The sequence below is a fragment of the Numenius arquata genome, chromosome 2 (assembly GCF_964106895.1).
Source record: "Numenius arquata chromosome 2, bNumArq3.hap1.1, whole genome shotgun sequence".
Taxonomy (NCBI): Eukaryota; Metazoa; Chordata; class Aves; order Charadriiformes; family Scolopacidae; genus Numenius; species Numenius arquata.
The window spans coordinates 8,510,953-8,529,355 of record NC_133577.1 but is presented as its reverse complement, the minus strand read 5'-3'; the positions used below and the strand labels follow the sequence as shown (position 1 = coordinate 8,529,355).

The window sequence follows — 18,403 nt, the reverse complement described above, 5'->3', positions numbered from 1 at the left end:
TGAGAGAAACGATGCAGCACAGCTCCAGCACACTTTGTGAGAGTGAAGCGGAGGCTTTAGCAGGATGCTGGACTTCTGCCTTGTGGTTTTTTTGGTTCTTATGGAAATCTTCCTGCAATTTTCAGGAGGAAAAAGAAAGTGGCAGAATCAAACCTCTGTAAACCAGAAGTTATTCTCTGGAGCAGATCCTCCGAAAAGTTTATACCCCATGTGGGTTCCAAAATACCTGGGGAAATTTTCAGATGAGCTCAAGCTCCTGGCTGCTTTGAAAACATGCCCAGGAGCACTGTCCATGTGGAAATCCAGTCCCACAGCTCACTGGAAATGACAAAGTACTCCCTTCTTCCTGCTGCTTCGCATCTGGAACCGAATACACAGACACAAACCTGAACTGCATGCAGAGCAGGCTGTATAAAACCAAACAAAACACTCAACAGCCACCTGAAAAATTCACGCTGTGCCTTGAAAAACACAGATTGTTGTGGGCTCGTCACCAAACCCTGTGTAGGGAGCGACCTTGTTCTGTTTGCACACTGCATTAAACACATTGAGTCTGCAGTCCCAGAGGTGCAGCTGGTGATTCATCTCCTCCAGCACCTCTGGCTGCCTTCCCAAGAGCAGAGCTCCCGGCACAGACCCTGACACCGCTCCTACCCCAGTCCCTGATAAGTAGCCACCTACGTAAATCACTAACATTTTCTTCCCATGGAGACCTGGAAGGAGCGTTCAGCAAACATTCAGCTATGCATTGCGCTACGTACTTGTAGCAATGTTTGCAGGAGGAGTGCATTCCTGCTGTCTCACTGCTCAGGATCCACCAGCAATTTATCTGGTGCTCTTTGGCCTAAAGGAACAAATATTGCCTCATTCCACACCACCTGACGCCTGTTTCCCTCCAGACCATGCGTCTGGACTCTTTTGCAAGCAGATATTGCCAGTCAGGGCTGGGAACAAGAAAAAGATGCAGATGTACCTCTTTTCTGAAGCATACAAACCCTTTGAGCAACCTGCTCTAGTGGGAGGTGTCCTTGCCCATGGCAGGGGGGTTGGAACTCAATGATCTTTAAGGTCCCTTCCAACTCTAACCATTCTGTGATTCTATGATTCAAGATACAGTTTCTTGAGAAGTTCTCATGAAACATCCTGGCATATGAAGATCCACAGCATTAGCAGTGCCTGACCTACAGACAGCAGCTTGGGATATGATCCATGATATACCTCTACCTCGTTAGCCGACACAAACAGAAATGTCCATCTAGGGATGGTGTGAACTCCAGGCTTGGAAATAAACCCCAGGAGAGTCCCTCAAGAGCAACTGAATGACTGAGCAAACCCATGCTGCTCTCTGCTGGCCACCAGCCTTGCAGGCAGCATGTCTCCCAGGCACAGAGCTTTCCCATGGCCCAGCGCTGCTCTCTGGTGCTAAATCTCTTCCCTAGCAGAGACCCACCAGGCTGCACAGGAGCACACACAGCACACCCCCCCCCCCCCCCCCCCTCCCGTCACGCACGCATGAAGATGCTCATTCACTGTGGGGTCCCTGCCAAGGGCTCAGCAGAACACATTTCCCACCCCTCTGATCCACCCCACGGAGCTTCACACGGCAAACAGCACACAAACGAGAGGCTGCACCTCCTTTTTGATAAAAGCTCAGGGAAAGGAGGATTATTCCCAAGCCACTGTTATGTGTGCTGAGGCCCTGCTTCCCAGGGGAGTGGCTGGACGTCTGCCCGCCGATGGGAAGTTGTGAATTAATTCCTCTTTTTGCTTTACTTGCCCACGCAGCTTTTGCTTTTCTTATTAAAGATTTTTTTTTTTTTCCATCTTATTTTCTCCCCCTGTCCTGCTGGGGAGGGGGAGTGAGAAAGCCTGTGGGTGGAGGTCTGGCAGCCAGCCACGATCAATCCACCAGTCCTTTTGATTGCTGCCCAACGCGGGGCATGAGATAACGACAGTTTTGATCTGGGCATGCTATAGCTGTGGTGGCTGATAATTGGCAGGCTTCGGCGCAGATCACAGAGCTTGCTTGATTTAGCCAAGCTCGATTTACTGTGCCACGGTGACGAGCCTACGGTTCGTCAGCGACGGCTTTCAGCTCCTGTCTTTGCCGCACCGCTTATCTCTGTGTTTAGCTGTGCCTGGGAACATCCTGATAAAAGCAGGAACCACGCTCTTGGCCCTGGCACGGGTACCGCTCCTGTGCCGGGAGGGCTGTCCTGCGGAGAGGAGGGTGAGGGATTGCACCTCCCTCTTCCCCTCCAGGATTGATGCGGTCACCTTTGTTGCACGGGCTCCCGAGGTCCTCGCACATCCCTTTGCAAACTGCTCAATTAACGTCGTCATCTTTTTGTCATTTGTGTGGAACCAGGTTTCGTTCTGACGTTAAGAGGAAGCAGTTTGTAGGCGAGGTGACAAGAAAACGTGCCTTCGGGCTGTCAGTCCCTGGGTGTGTGGCAAGGTGCGTGGGAGGGTTTGGACAGGTGCCTGGAGTGGTTGCCACCTCCGATAGCCTGGGATCTTACACCTCTACAGGGATGTAATCCCACCGAATTGGTGCACTACTTGGTACCTACCCCAGTGAAACCCAGCAGCTCTTAGCACTGTACTGGCGCTTTCCCCATGTCTCTCAAGCCTCCATTCAGCACCGTCAGAGGAGCATGACTGAGACAGGGACCCAAACCACATCTGGAAACACCATGGGTAAGAAAGGGACCCAAAACCCAACTACAGTAATTGCCCTAGTAGTCAAAAAGAAGCACTGGATGCAGAGGTCTATGGGTCCATAATGTTGCTTAGTACAGGAGGAGAAGAAGGAAGTGTCTGATCAGGAAGCTGCTGCTTCGACAAGGAAGCAAGAGGAAGAACTGAGAGAAATCACCCCAGAGGCAGAAACTGCCTGGTCCCTAACCTTGGGCAAACTTTGAGATATGCAGAAAGATTAGAACCACAAGCCAGGCAAGCAGATTGCTGCCACTGCTACAGAAGGTGGCATCCAATATCTGAGGGAATTAGCAATGCTGGAAGTCTTCTACAGTGACCTGGATGACGGCTAGGTCTCCAAAGATTCAGATGATGTTCATTGTAAACGAACCATGTGGAAGAGGATGGTCCGAAATGCACTATTCCAACCGTCTGGTGACGGTTGGTGATGGTGATGGTCTGGTGATGGCCAGACTTTGATATATCAACTGCAGAGGGAGCATCCCATCGTCTCTGATGTTTTGAAGAAAACCTGTCTCCCTACTTGTCCCCACAGGCCAGTGTCTCAGCTGTCAGGGGCGCCCTGCAGAGTCCCCCTGCCACCTCCTCTCCAGCCAGAGGGGCAGGGAGCCCAGTATCCTGTGTGACCAGGGGGAGGACATGAGGAAGTGGGGTGATGAGACCACCTCTAGGTTAGGAGCCCATGTATGCAAACTGAGGGGGAAGGGATCTGCTAAGAAGGGGCCAATCCAAGACGGCTGCCAGTTCAGCTGCTCTTGAGACAGTAGAAAACCAGTTATTCCCCAGGTAGAGAGATAGACAACGGGACTTATTTCTGAAATAACCTCATAGACTCCTGGGCCAAGAAACATGGCATTGATTGGGTGTATCATACCCCCTATCACTCACAAGCCTCTGGAAAGACTGAATGATACAATGAACTGTTCGAGACTGCTGAGAACATTGAGTGCTGGGGCATGAAAACACTGGGATGTAAATTTAGCAGAGGATCTGCTGACCATCCTGGTCCTGCCCAAACAATGCCCCTATGTACTGTGGGAGGAGGGAGTACACAGAGGGAGGTGGCTGGGAAGGACAGTGTGGGTTGCTCCTCGCTTGGGAAAAAGGAAAACCCATTCATGGGATTGTCTCTGCTCAAGGATCTGGGTGCACTTGGTGGGTAATGTGGAAGGATGGGGAGATCCAGTGTGTATCTCAAGGGGGTTTAATCTTGGGGGAAAAATAAACTGTGAATTGAGTTGTGTACTGCAGGAAGTAATGCAGCAGGAACTGCCTGAACTAATGGAGAATGAGGAACCAGGCAAGAGCTGTGATGACCCTACCCAAGGTGATCTTGGTGCACAACAATCCCACATGCTGTTTCTGTCCTGGGTAATGACCTAGACAGATGGGGCCTGTTCTTACAGACATTTCTGGGGGAGGCCCATGGAATGGGGGAATAATACCTCTCTGTATATCAAGAAGCAGGGTATAGTGGTTAATGAGGATATATAAACCTGACTGTTGGATGTAAAGAAGGTTTGAGTATGTAGTATAAGTGGTAAGTGTTGGTAAGAGGGGACTTCAGGAATGAGAAGCAGATAGAATGGGATGGTCAGAGGATACCTAGATGTATTAGATAACGTGAGACCTGAGCATGACACAAATGGTATGGAATAAGGGATGGAGGTTGTGCTGGGTCTGGCTGGGATGAAGTTAGAAAGGTAACTTTCCCCATTGTGGCCTGTGTGGTGCTGTGCTTTGTGTTTGGGACTAGAACAGCGTTGATAACATACTACTGCTGAACAGTGCTTCCACCGTGTCAAGGCTTTCTCTCTTTCTCTCTCTTTCTCTCTCTTTCTCTCTCTTTCTCTCTCTTTCTCTCTCTTCCCCACACCCCCAAAACTGGTGGGCAAGACTAGGTGGGCAAGAGGTTGGGAGGGGACACAGCAGGGACAGCTGACCCCAACTGACCGAAGGGGTATTCCCCACCACATGATGTTGTGCTCAGCAAAAAAAAACTCAGGGAAAGGAGGAGTAGAGGGGGACATTCATGGTTATGGCATTTGTCTTCCCATGCAACCATTAAGTGTGCTGAGACCCTGCTTCCCAGGGAGTGGCTGGACGTCTGCCCACCAATGAGAAGTTGTGAATTAATTCCTCTTTTTCCTTTGCTTGCGCACACAGCTTTTGCGTTTCTTATTAGGCTGTATTTATCTGGATCCACGAGGTGGGTTTTTTTCCTCTTATTTTCTCCTCCTGTCCTCCTGAGGAGGGGGAGTGAGAAAGCATCTGGGTGGGCGTCTGGCAGCTGGCCAAGGTTAACCCACCAGTCTCACATGCACATACATGCTCCCAGGCTTTGTACCTGTGTTTATATACCTGCACATACACCTGTACTCCCCGGGAGCCAATTCACTCCCTAACAACAGCAGGCAAAGAAAACCAAGTCAGCTTTTCAGATGGTAAAAATAAATTTGAAATAAACTTCAGGTTGGAGAATTGCTGTCAATTCCTTGAAATTATTATTATTATTATTATTATTATTATTATTATTATGATGATGTGACATAGAGCTCCCAGGGGGGTAAGAGCGAGCAACGTTGACTGAATGTCAGTGAAATGCTGTCCCTGCCCCATGGAAAACCCAGGCGCCGGCGCAGGTCCTGCACGGTTCAGGTGGTCCAAGCAGTGCCGTTGGGGACACCTGAGGGGCAACTGTCAGCAGGAGCGATGGTAGCAGAGACTGGATCTCAGTATGTACAAGACGTGGCAGATGGAGTGCAAAAGCAAACGGGCTGGCTGGCAGCAGGCACTGTAGTAATGAAGCATCACAGGAGCTCACAGGCTCCTCTCTGATTTTCCTGGGCGATCTTCCAGAGCGCGTTTTCACTTTTTTTTTTTTTTTCCTTCTTAAGTATCTGCAAATGAAAGCCTGCTAAGCTCTTGGATAAGATAAGTGTCTCTTTAACTTCTCAGTCTCTTATGCATTTCAAATAACGTTTTTTTATTATCTTAATTGGTGACTGCCTGTTTTAATTAGGCATCACAGTTAATCGTACACCACTGACATGTATGAAGCTTTGTGCAGAGCAAAACATGGGTGGTTTTTTTTTAGCATAAGCACCAAAAGAAACATGAATTATAAGAAATAAGATGACCACGTTTGCCATTCTGATTTTCATTTTCTTCCTTTCACTGTTGTCTTCAGTTACCACCTTCTGAAATTCTCCAGTATTTTACATGCAGATAGGTCCTGGCCAAGATATTGTGTGAATGTAGAAAACATTTCTTCCTGCTGCAGTGATCCAGAAAACATTTCTGATCTAAACAACAAAAGGCAGAAAATAGTGATCTGTTTTGCTTCTCTGAAGGTCTGAAGCCATAATTTTATTTGCCCAACTTGAGCTAATATCAAATAATAAACAAATATGTAAATGTAGAAATCAATCACTCCCGATCATGTTGTCTGGGAACATATTGCAACTTCCACAAAAGCTGGCCCACGTTCATCATGTCCTGGAGGGCTTCACTGAGCCTTCACAACAGTTGCACTGATGATGCCAAACCTCCTGTAACTTCCCCCTTGATTTTTGCAGGCTGCCAGAGGGTGTCACGGAGGGAACCCAGCACCTTGGAAAGAAGGTTTATTAATATTTTATACAAGAGATGTGCTCAGCAGTGAAGCTGAAAAAATACAAGAGGAAGAAAAAAAACCCCAACCAAACAAAAAACCCCCCAGGATTCCCTGGATCACACAGAGCTGGGAAGAGGAGGGTAACACTGGCAGAGTGAGGCAGCTGATTTGCCGTACGGCTGTACACAAGCAAGGGCAGAACTGCTGTGATTAGATGCAACTTTTGCGGGAATCTGTATCTTCCTGTCCTTTCAAGGGACCTGAGTGATTTTCAAAGGTGCTATATTTTGCTGTCGTTTTTTTGGTTTTTTGTTTTTTTTTTTCCTAAGGATTGCCTTGTGGACAGTCAGGGACATGATAATTCATCCCTCCCCCTCCTCAAGGACAAACCGGAGCTCTTACTAACCAGGCCACACTTGACAGCATGGTTACTCGTCCTTCTCATGGGAAAGAGCAGCTCCTATGCTTTTTCCTAGCTTAAATACCCTAACCCGTACTGCAAGAGGTAGTGTCCCATCTGGAGGCAATTCATCATTACTGTTTTAAGTAATTCCTTTATCTCTAGCTGCCAAGCAGCACAGCTCAGTGAGAGCAGGTCACTTGTAAAATATGAGTTAAGTACAGGCAAGTCTGTAAAAGAAATAGCCCATTTGGAACTGATAAAGCTCCCCTGTGCTTGGGTCACTTAGATTTCAGTAAGAAGATGGAGCGTGTTGGATAGTAGAAAGTCAGTCCCAGTTGTTTAAGAGCCCTGTGCAATTCTTCCCAGGGTTAAAAGGGTGATTCCCCAAACCTGTGTCCAGGAGGATGCTGAGGGTGTGTTTTCCAAACTGAACTGGACACTTTGTAGGGATGATGAGTGCATTAGAGAGCCTTTATCTCCAGGCCACTGGCGACACAGACATTCCTAATGTCCTTTGGCCCCATCCTTCATTTGTGCATGCCTGATGGACTCAAATTTGGGCTGCCAGTTCTCCAGCAGCAGTGCTCATTATTTCCGACACTCTACAGTGTTACATACATACTTGAAAGGAGGTTGTAGAGAGGTGGGGGTCACAGAATCACAGAATGATATGGCGTTGGAAGGGACCTCTGGAGATCATCTAGTACAACCCCCCTGCCAAAGCAGGTCCACCCAGAGCAGGTTGCACAGGAACATGTCCAGGTGGGTTTTGAATGTCTCCAGGGACGAAGACTCCACCACCTCTCTGGACAGCCTGTTCCAGGGCTCTGCCACCCTCAAAGTGAAGAAGTTCCTCCTCACGTTTAGATGGAACTTCTTGTGTACAAGTTTGTGCCCATTTCCTCTTGTCCTGTCACTGGGCACCACTGAAAAAAGACTGGTCCCATCCTCTTGACACCCACCCTTTAAGTATTTATAGGTGTTGATCAGATCCCCCCTCACCTTTCTCTTCTCCAGACTAAAAACACCCAAGTCCTTCAGCCTTTCCTCATAAGAGAGGTGCTCGGTCTCTTCTCCCAAGTAAAAAGTGATAGGACAAGAGAAAATGGCCTCAAGTTATGCCAGGGGAGATTTACATTGGATATTAGGAAAAATTCTTCACTGAAAGGGTTATCAAACGTTGGAACAGGCTGCCCAGGGAAGTGGTGGAATCTCCACCCCTGGAGGTAAAAGATGGGTAGATGTGGAGCTTAGGGATATGTTTTAGTGATGGTTTTGTCAGTGTTAGGTTGATGGTTGGACTCAATGATCTTAAAGGTCCCTTCAAACCTAGACAACTCTATGATTCAGTGATTCTACATCCATACCTGCCATGCTGTCTCAGTAATAATCCTGACGGGGGGGCTTGGCTGCGCCATTAATAAACAAGCAGCCGTGAAGGGTCTTCTCTTTGTTGAGTCGCTTTTCACTTCGTTTCTCCCTACGCCTATTGATTTTCGGCCCCTTTTTTTTAGAGCGAGAAGACGGGGACCCCGGCTCTCCCGGCTCTGCCAGCGCCCAGCTCGGCATCCTGGCGGCCCCCTCGCCTTGGGCTGCCAGGGGAGGGAGCGACTCCTCCCTCGACGGGGAGGGTTGGGGGGGGGGGTAGGGGGGGGAGGTAAACCGGCAGCGGGGTCTCCGCTCACTCGCTTCGGCTCCGCTCCCGAGGCGGACCGGCCCCGCTCCTCCGGCCGCCTCCCGGGGCGATGCCGGGTCGGCGGGGCGGCGGGGCGGCGCGGCGGGGCAGCGGCGGGGGCGGCGGCGGGGGGGTCCCCGCGTCCCAGGCGGTGAGTGTGGAGCGGCGGGGTGGGAGGTGGGGAGCGGGGCAGGGGCGCAGGGCAGCGCCCCGCTTTCCCGGGTGTTCCAGGTGATGCTGGCGGCTGCCGCCGGGGGTTATTTGAGGGTAGGGACCGCTGGGGTCTTTGAGCCTGGTCTTGAATTTGGTGAAAAGCAAAACCGGAGACTTCTCTCGCTTAAGTCTGGAAAAGTGGTTCCTAGGGCGCTGGACCAGTCCCGTACTGTGGGGCTCAGCGCATCCCCAGCCCCGGACCCCAGAGCGCTTCTTATCCTGAGAAAGAGCGACCGCGGGAGTCGGGTGGTATCGGGGTCAGATTATCAGAGGTCGGGCAAACCTGCAACACCCCCACCACCACCTCCTGCCAGAGACAGAATTTGAAGAGATTGGCCATACCCCTGCGTGGTCAGACTGCTCAGATAGCGCTTTAGGGCAGCGGAGCCCTGCAGAAAACAACAAGGGAAACCAAACCATCAGCCACGAGTAAATGGACATTGGTTAAAATAGAACTGGAGGGTTTCTTGGCTGTATCTGTGTGACAGAAAGAGTTAAAGAGGGGTTTTTGGTTTTTTTTTTGTTGTTGTTGTCGTCGTCGTCGTCGTTGTTGTTGTTCGTGTTATGGCGAGGTTTAACTTCATCACAAGAGATGTGTTTCACATTAGTGCATGCTGTGAGCTCCGTCCCGCAGCACCTGGTAGTCTGGTGTGAGCCCAGGACCAAAGCCTGGTCCCCAGGGGGGTCTCAGCTGCAGCGATCGCTCCCGTCAGCAGGGAGAGGAGCCCCGGCCGCCAGCGCATCGATTGGGAGGCCAGAAGGGACCGTTACATCATTTAGTCTGACCTCAGACAGGAGCAAGGTGCCGGCTGGGAAACAAAAAGCAAATTGTCAGGGACTGAATCTCTGCACTGAAACACAGTATTTCTTCGTGACATTGTCAGCTCTGACAAATAGACTCTTCCACCAAAAAAAAAAAAAAAAAAAAAAGAGATTAGTGGCAGGGGCTCTCTGCATGAAACGCTTACACAGAGATGTGTGCATCATAAGCAGAAGCTTCAGAACTTCCAAATGTAATGACTGGAAGTGTATTTTACATGCCAACTGATCTGACTTTCCATTGTTCCTCTTGCTCTTCATAAGTAGGACTGGTAGCAAAAATGGACTATTTTCCAGTAAGAAAGAGCTTACTGAAAAAAAGAGTTAAGAGATAAAAAATAAAGAATATAATGTGTTTTGCTCAAAGTTGTCAGCAGAGACGACCTTGTAAAAAATCAGAATTTCAGATAAGTGTAATGTTCTCTCCTTCTTCCCATTTTTTTCTTTTTAACCTCTCTTTATTTTTCTAATTTTGGTGAGAAAATAGGAAAGGAATAAAAATTTTAAAAGTAGGTGATTATTTAGCAAAGAAAGTTGGGATGCTGACTGCTCCAAGATCAATGTTTTCCTTACTTAACTTTTTTCAAAAGTAACCCTTCAATATACACTGAAAAAATGCTATTTTCTTTAGACATAACACAGCCCTGGCACTCACACCCACAGCACGGGGCTGGATCTGTCTTACTGCACTTTGATGTTCAGTCTTGTCTTCACTTAGGGTTTTATGGATCTGGCTGCCCACTATTTTACTTGACCCTGGTACTTTTTCGGAGTACCAGTCGTCTCCAAAAATGGAGCAAGACAGTATTGAATAAGGCTCCTCAACTTACATCCTGCTTTTTTCCAGTATTAACAAGGTCCATAAACCCCTTGCACTGGCACAGGAATGGAGCGTCACAGCAGTGCCAGGCTGTACTGGGACGTGATCCCGAGAGACAAGAAGGGTTAATCACCTCCCCGGCCCTGTGCATCCGTCAGTCCAGTGCACCATCTGCTACACACCAGTGGGTTCTCCTGGGAGCCTGAGAAATGCATATTTACGGCAGATAGTCATGGGTATCTGGCTTGCATGGTGTGGCAGGAAAAGGGACAACAGCATTTGTGGTTAATGAAGTCCAGTGCAAAGCTGCATCCCGCAGTAATTTATTACCTTGGAAAGCAGGGGTGTGATGCCAGACAAATAACTGGTCCCATGGCAGGGCAGGACACTGGGAAGGCAGGACCAAGAGGGTGGGAAGATGATGATGAGGAGGAACCTCCCAGTGCCGCTGCTGCTGGGGTCAGCAGCAGTGCCCAGCAGAGCTTGTGGGGGAAATTTGTCACAGCTGGCTCTTAAGAGAGCCTGCAGCAGGGCCCCTGCAGGGGCTCTAAATCACACTGATTGCACAGTCAATAAAGAAAATCTCACCAGTCCCCACAGCCAGGCTGTTGGCTTTTAAACCTCTTCAGATAAAAATCTGTTTATTGCTGTGTTGTTAGAATTGCAGAGTAACTGCACTGAGTCCAGCGATGCTAGTAGCACAAAGTAACTTTGGGGAAGAGTTTCAATATAGACCAGCTTGAGGCAAATTCTAGTCTGGTTTATCCCATATAAGCCAGGAGCCACTCCCGTGACCTTGGGACAGCTGGCTTAAATCGAGAGTGCTGCTGCTTGTTCCAGAGGAACCACTCTCTTCCCCTGCTGATATAACAGAGGCCAGAAATCCTCCTTTTGCATATATTTGTAAGTTCTTTCCCAGCCTGTGTGACTGTTTCGGGGCAGCAGTGTCCTGGGCTGTCTCCGTCGCTCTGGGCAGCGCTGGCTGCCACAGGCACAGCCTGAGCTGTGGCTCCAGCAGCATCTGCAGGTGGTTTGGTTTGGCAGCACAGTGCCTGGATCATCCAGTGTCTGGATGCTCCTACCCTGCTCTGCCTGCTCTGAGCCTTTCCCACTCCTTCACGGCCATGGGAGATCGCCCCAGCCCTTCCCACCTGGCTTATCCCCTTTCCTCCTTCTCTTCTTCTATTCCCGCGACCCTTCCTGGATGACACCAGTTATACAGTGATAACAAGGTTTGGTCCCTTGCTCCCATCACCTCGGTCATCCCTGTTACATCCTCACCTCATCTGTTCCCCCCATGTTCCCCTAGGCAAGACTATGCGCTGTGGTGCTTGTATGGCACTGGCTGCACCCGCTCATCTCCCTGCAGGATGGAGCCAGACCCTTTCTCTTCGTAGCCAGACAGGGAACTACGGGTGAGGACACCCCGGCTGTGATGACCACTGTGGGGTTGAGGCATGGCCGTACCGGGGAGAGAGGTGGTCTCACTTTCAAGGTGGCCACCCCGTGGCTCTTGCCCCCTCCTTGCTGCTGGCCTCAGGGGAGAGACAAACCAAGGGAAGAGATGCAGGAAAAAGGTCATTTAAAGGACTTACCCCTTTTGGTGGTCCGCTGTGCTGGGGTGGTCCCAGCTGCCCTTTCCCCAGCATCCTCCATATGTGCACATGTGTGACGTGTCTGGGAATTTTGATGTGTCCTCTGGGAAAACCTGGTTGAGGAAAGGCAGTTTTACCTACCAGCACACCTCCGAGAAAGACCCCGGGGCTCCCCTCTCTGCTTCTGCTCTTGGTGTCTCACTGAATTTCACTGAATTTTTTAGAGTTGGAAGGGACCATAAAGATCATCTAGTCCAACTCCCCTGCCGAAGCAGGATTGCCCAGAAGGGGCAATCTCATAGGATTTGGTTTAAGCAATCACTTAACGTGAACCCTGTGAAATTCCTGTGTTCCCACCAGCGATGGATTCTTTCAGGAGGAGAAGGAAGGACGTGGGTTTGCCATTTTTACAAGGACTCTCGCCTACCATGCTGGTGGAGGGCAAAGAGAATTTTAATTCATCCTTAAGGATAGTAGAAGTAGGTTTGTAAATTTGGGGGCATTTCTGAAAGTCCTGAAGAAACAGAAGTCCAAGGTTTTAGAAACGGGTTTTGTCTTCAGCTTGTGCTAGCCCTTGTCTGCTGAAGAATCTGGGCACCTAAAAGTGTCTCCAGATGGCAAAATCATGTCCCTGTGTATCTCTGAAGGAGGTAACACTTTGAAAGACTTTCCAAATGAGTAAAAACAAGTGATGTGTTTGCGCCTATAAGCCAGCAGCGTGTGGTTAGCCCATCCGAGGAAGAATGACTAAACTCAGGATTTTCAGTTTTTTTGGTGGAGCGCTTTGAGCTAATAAAGGAATTGTGACTTCTCTGCCAGTTTCGAAAGGCAAATCATTGGTGCCAGGCTTATTCAGCACTCTCAGTGCCCTATATCTCACCACAATGTGCAGAGCAGCGGGATTTCTTTCAGGCTTTCACTCCCGTTTTCCTGATTATAGTCCAGTCTTCAGGCAGTTCTCCTTGTGGATCATAGAATCATAGAATGGTCAGAGTTGGAAGGGACCTTAAAGATCATCTAGTCCCAACCCCCCTGCCATGGGCAGGGACACCTCCCACTAGATCAGGTTGCTCAAAGCCCCATCCAGCCTGGCCTTGAACACCTCCAGGGATGGGGTATCCACAACTTCTCTGGGCAACCTGTTCCAGTGTCTCACCACCCTCACAGGAAAGAATTTCTTCCTAATATCTAATCTACATCTCCCCTCTTTCAATTTAAAACCATTACCCCTCATCCTATTGCGACACTCCCTGATCAAGACTCCCTTCCCATCCCTCCTGTAGTCCCCTTCAGGTACTGGAAGGCCACCATAAGGTCTCCCCAGACCCTTCTCTTCTCCAGGCTGAACAACCCCAACTCTCTCAGCCTGTCCTCATATAAGAGGTGCTCCAGCCCTCTGATCATTTTTGCAGCCCTCCGCTGGACCCGTTCCAACAGGTCCATGTCCTTCTGGTGCTGAGGACTCCAGACCTGGACACAGTACTCCAGGTGGGGTCTCATGAGAGCAGAGTAGAGGAGTAGAATCACCTCCCATGACCTGCTGGCCATGCTTCTTTTGATGCAGCCCAGGATGCGGTTGGCTTTCTGGGCTGCCAGTGTGCACTGCCGGCTCATGCTGGATACCTGGGATGAAGCCCTCGTGTGGTGCTTGTAGGTGATTTCATTAAGCAAAAGGCTCCCAGTGGGTGCACCTGAAATTCTGCAATCTGCATGATCCTTGTGTTATCTGCTCTGTGTCTCAGAATGAGACCGGGTTACAGGCCAGAGTAAGAAGGGCTGGTGTTTAACTTGTTGCAGATACTGCAATATCCTCTGTGAAACAAGAAGAGATTTCTGTTAAGTGGGGGGAAACCCCTGAAGAGAGAAAGTATGATGTAATTGATAATCAGTACTGGCATAAATGGGTTCAGATTCTTCCAGCTCTTGGACCACAGGGCAAACTTGATTTGGCTCCTCTGTGCCTGCTGCACTCTTTCATTAGAAATCACATGTAGGTTTTTTCCACTGAAGTAGCAACAACACTTGGGAATAAAGTTTTTCTTCACAGCACAACATTGTTTGGTTCAATAAATCAAATTAAAATTACCATCTTCTCCATGTAAACTAAAGACCCAACACAAAATCCAGCAGATATACCCAGGTCTTGTACCACCAACCCCTGACCTTGGCATTGGCCACCTGTACTGGATTTCTAAGGGATTTCCAGAGAGAGCAGGGAGGTTTCACCGGGGATCACACAGGAGGTTGGGAAGGGGATGCCATTCCCAGTAAAGATGCTTAGTAGCCATGAAGAAGCACAAAGGCTGGGAGACGGCTCAGCACTCCCAGGGGGCTGGTGGGAGCTTCTCATGGAGCTCTTCCTGCAGTGATTAGGACTCAGGCCAGAAGGAAAAAATATACACCTTATGTGGGAACTTACATGCATACTCTTCTAACAAAGCATTAATTTAATTTTTAAAACTATAAAAACTGAATGCGCTTTCCACGTGGAAAGAGACAGTTCCAAGCCCTTGGACCCTGATGAAGTAATTTATTGCTTTTACCTGAAACACGTTGCATGGGCTGGATTGATTCCCCACATCCCAGTATCTCCCACTTCCTAGATTTAGGCCTTTGCTACTGAATCATGGTACGAAAGCTCTTGCCCTGTGCAGACAGGATTTTTTTTCAGTTCTCCAGGAGGAAAGGCCATCACCTAGAGACGTAAGGGAGGGAATAATTTGGAAGGACTTCTCACCCGTCTCAGCTGGCAGCCAGCACATTTCTTCTGCAGGTGACAAGCACCAGAGCTGGGTGATTCAAGGAAGATCTGTGTCCCATCCTCACTGCTGGGCCCAAAGACCTGCTTCATTACCTCTGCAAGGAGGTAGTGAATTACCATGGACCCTGTCCCTTGCCCAGAGCTGAGTCTGCTAAACCACATAACCCAGCTGCAAAGCATGGTGGTTTCTGCAGGACCTCCTGTGGCTCCCCACCCCAAAGGAGTGACACTTGGGCTCATGCTTCAGCCTCTCCAGAGGCCCTCCAGCATCACGGCCCAGAGCCATGTCTTGCTCTCCATCATATTTGGAGTGAGAGGAGGAACATCAGGTCTGGTATTTTCACTGGTGCCAAAACATGTGTGTGGTACATATGTAACTTGAAACATATTGCTCATTTAACCTTCACTATATGCACTTGGTAGATGAAATTGGGGCAACTCTAGAATAACAGGAAAACAGTAACAGGAATAATTTGCTTTGTACTGGTTCAGAGAGAGGAACAAACCTGTTCTTCCCCACAGTGCAGCACTCTTTCTTTGCCCTCCTGGTGACATGTTGTCCCAGACACCCTGAGCATCACGCTGCCACCAGTTGTAACCCCCATCCCCACCTCGAGCGTCAGGTTATAGAATCATAGAACGGTTCAGGTTGGAAGGGACCTTAAAGATCATGTAGTTCCAAGCCTCCTGCCATGGGCAGGGACACCTCCCACTAGACCAGGTTGCCCAAAGCCCCATCCAGCCTGGCCTTGAACACCTCCAGGGATGGGGCAGCCACAACTTCTCTGGGCAACCTGTTCCAGTGTCTCACCACCCTCACAGTAAAGAATTTCTTCCTAGTATCTAATCTAAATCTCCCCTCTTTCAATTTAAAACCATTACCCCTTGTCCTATCACTCCACTCTCCATAAAGAGTCCCTCCCCATCTCTCCTGTAGGTTACATTTCCCTGAGCATCCCCCATCTTCGGTGCAGAGAATATGCCTCTGGCTGGCCCTAGGTGGGTCCAGAAATGGTTCCTGGCCAACTTCTCGGTATCGCTTGCTGGCAAACGTTGCACCAGATTAAGAAAGTGGTGTCTGCCCTCCCACGTGCAGCTTGTTTGGGAGTCTGCACTGAACAGTCCTCGTGGGTTTGAACGGAGGTGGGGTGACAGACAACAGTGATGGTTTTATAAGCTGGTGTGGTCAGAGCTCAAGATACAAGGGAATAAGCTGGGGAGAAAACAGACCTCTGCCTGGGTCAGGATTCTCCATCACTCCACCTGCAGAGTGCATCTGTTTCCATCACTAGACTGGGGATTTATCCTGATTCTGCAGGCCCAGTGATAGACAGACCATGCCCCCCAACATGCAGCGTATTTTAAACTGGAGCTGGAGAACTCCCCCAGGCTGGAGTCCTGGTGGACAACATCCTACAGCATCTTAGGAGAACAACGTTTCCCCAAAACATGCTTAACTCCATGTGCTCTGCAGTGATCACTGTGCAAGCAACACGGGCTTGGTCACGTACTGACCTTTTGTCGAGCAGCTGACTTCAGAAAAGCTTCTGGTAATAATGAGTCAATGTTTATCAAAGAAAAAACCCCTTGCTCTGATAACAGACACGTGTATGTAATAAGCAATTTCAGTGTTCACTCCTTTGACTTCCGACTGTGTATTTTAAGGTATTTGTCAAAGGAAGGCAGCAAAAAGGGCCATGATAGTACAAGCATGGGAACAGCCATTGCATTCACAAACCAGCTCCTCTGCAGGTATGAAGCAGTGTCACCTACTCCTGTCACACAAGCTTCCACATGCAGAGAGGCCACAGGAGTAAATATACCAGTGTCAAACTGGTATAAACCAGGTGTAAACCAGGAGTAAATGTACTGGTGTCATCGCTGGCATTCGAGTCCTCCCCCAGAGCCAGCGATACCACAGTGTGCCCACTCCTGTCTTTCACTGTTCCTCGCAGAAAGGGGTTTTCTAGCATCTCACCACAATGCTGCTGCAGCTTCATGGCCACACGTGCCAGCGCCTTTTCCTGCAGCAAGAGCAAGGTGACTTCTCCTACCACTGCTTTCCTTTTCTCTGCTGGTAACAGCCGAGAGCATCGCTCATCTCCTCTGGGAAACTACATTTGCTCTGGGTTACATGGGGCTGGGACACCATGGGGGTGGTCTCACCCTTCACAGTGCTCGGTCCCCAACACCCTCATGGAGCACTTGGTGCCTCCAGCTTTGCTCTGCACTGCACAGTTTGGGCTGGTTCGCACTGACTAGATGAGATCTTGGTTTCTGCCCTCTAGGAAATTAGTCAGTTCCTCATCTCACCTCCAGCTTTGGCAGCAGCACACGCAGAGACACACACACACTTTTTCTCTCTTGCCTCCTCTGTGGTGCCCCAGCAGAAGACTGGGGCTGCTTTTCAAGTTAAGTTCTCCCAGGAGAGAAGATCTGCAGACACAGATACTAGGGCTTGTTTGCCATTTGTAAGCCGTATGGAGTGGTATGCTGCTAACCACTTTCAGGAGTCAAAATTGAGAGTTAGAGGTGAAAGCTGCTGAAATTCTGGGACCAAGTTTCGATAAAAACCAGATGGCATTTTAGTCATTCTTTTTCCACTCAGTAAACGGGGCCAAATGTTCAGAAAGTTGTCTGTAAATATATCGCCCTGCTTTGCAACTATCTCAAAAAAAAAAAAAAAAGTTGCAAATACGACTTTAACAAGACAGCCATCCCCCAAAGGGCAGTGACCTGCCCTTTATCGACCTCATGTCAACACTTGGCAGCAAGGAGCCGTTTCTTGCCTCTGATGCTCCTCTGCTGTGTCACTCGTTCCCAAAATAGCCTCATTCCCTGGTGCTCGTGCTCACGTTTGGATGGTGGGCGGCCACACAGAGCCAGCTGCCCCGAAGCACGGATTTGAGAGATTTGAGCTCTTTAAGAGGCAGGCAGCTCCCCCGTGGGTCTGCAGGAGGCAGCTTACCCACCTCTAATCAAAGCCAGCTTGGCTACTTCTGCAGGTCACCGGGGAGCCCAGCCAGGCTCACCCGGAGTGGCCTCCTCTCTCCCTGCATTACAGAGTCAGAGCACGGAGGTCTGTGTCCAACCCAGCTGCTCCAGGGGCCTTTTATAGTCAGTGGGGAGAAGTGGGCGATTCTGGGAAAGGACATGGCTCCTCTTCTCCCAAAGCCAGCAGCAGAGGCAGGGAGGGAAGACTGGTGCCCTGCAAGCGACCATGTCTCCCCACTGCCTGTAAAAGTTGTTCGAGCTGAGCAGCACCCATGCTGGTGCTGAGGTTGCCCGAATTTGGGCAGACACCCACTGGGGTGCCTTGGCTGGTGGCCCCAGGGCTTGCCTACGGTGCCCGACCAGCTCTGCAGGGCTTGGAGCCTTGGCATTCAAAGAGAAATTTGTCAGCATCCAGGAGATGGGAGCACAAACAGACTTTATCCTCTTCCCATGCACACTTTGTAGCATCAACTCCTTTAAATGCTCAAATCCCTCACCTTTGTGGGAGCTTTGCCGGGTGATGGAAGCTGATAACAAACTCATTCTCGTTTTCAGCCCCTGAAGACCGTTCCTCCCCGCCGGTGTTCAGCGCCATCGCTCTTATTCAGCAAAGGTTTGAGCAAGCCATGGTTGCCTTCAGCCAGGTATGTACATCGTGTGCCATACACGCACTGCCTGCACAGATGTGTAATGCCCAGGAGTAAGGCGATATACCTTGGCTTGTGCCTACATGTACGTGTGGTGCTGCTGTCGGTGTCCTGCAGAAGAGGACCCCAGGCGAGTCGC

At 49.7% G+C, this 18,403-nt stretch overlaps 1 protein-coding gene across 1 annotated transcript in view; it reads left to right on the top strand.

The window, feature by feature from the left end:
- The first annotated feature begins 8,485 nt into the window (after window positions 1-8,485).
- The window catches only part of TAGAP (T cell activation RhoGTPase activating protein), a 54,061-nt gene continuing 44,143 nt past the window's right edge, over window positions 8,486-18,403 (top strand). The window contains exons 1-2 of the mRNA XM_074168619.1: window positions 8,486-8,566; window positions 18,173-18,261. Of these exons, the coding sequence (XP_074024720.1) occupies window positions 8,486-8,566; window positions 18,173-18,261 (170 nt within the window). The remainder of the gene's footprint in view (window positions 8,567-18,172; window positions 18,262-18,403) is intronic.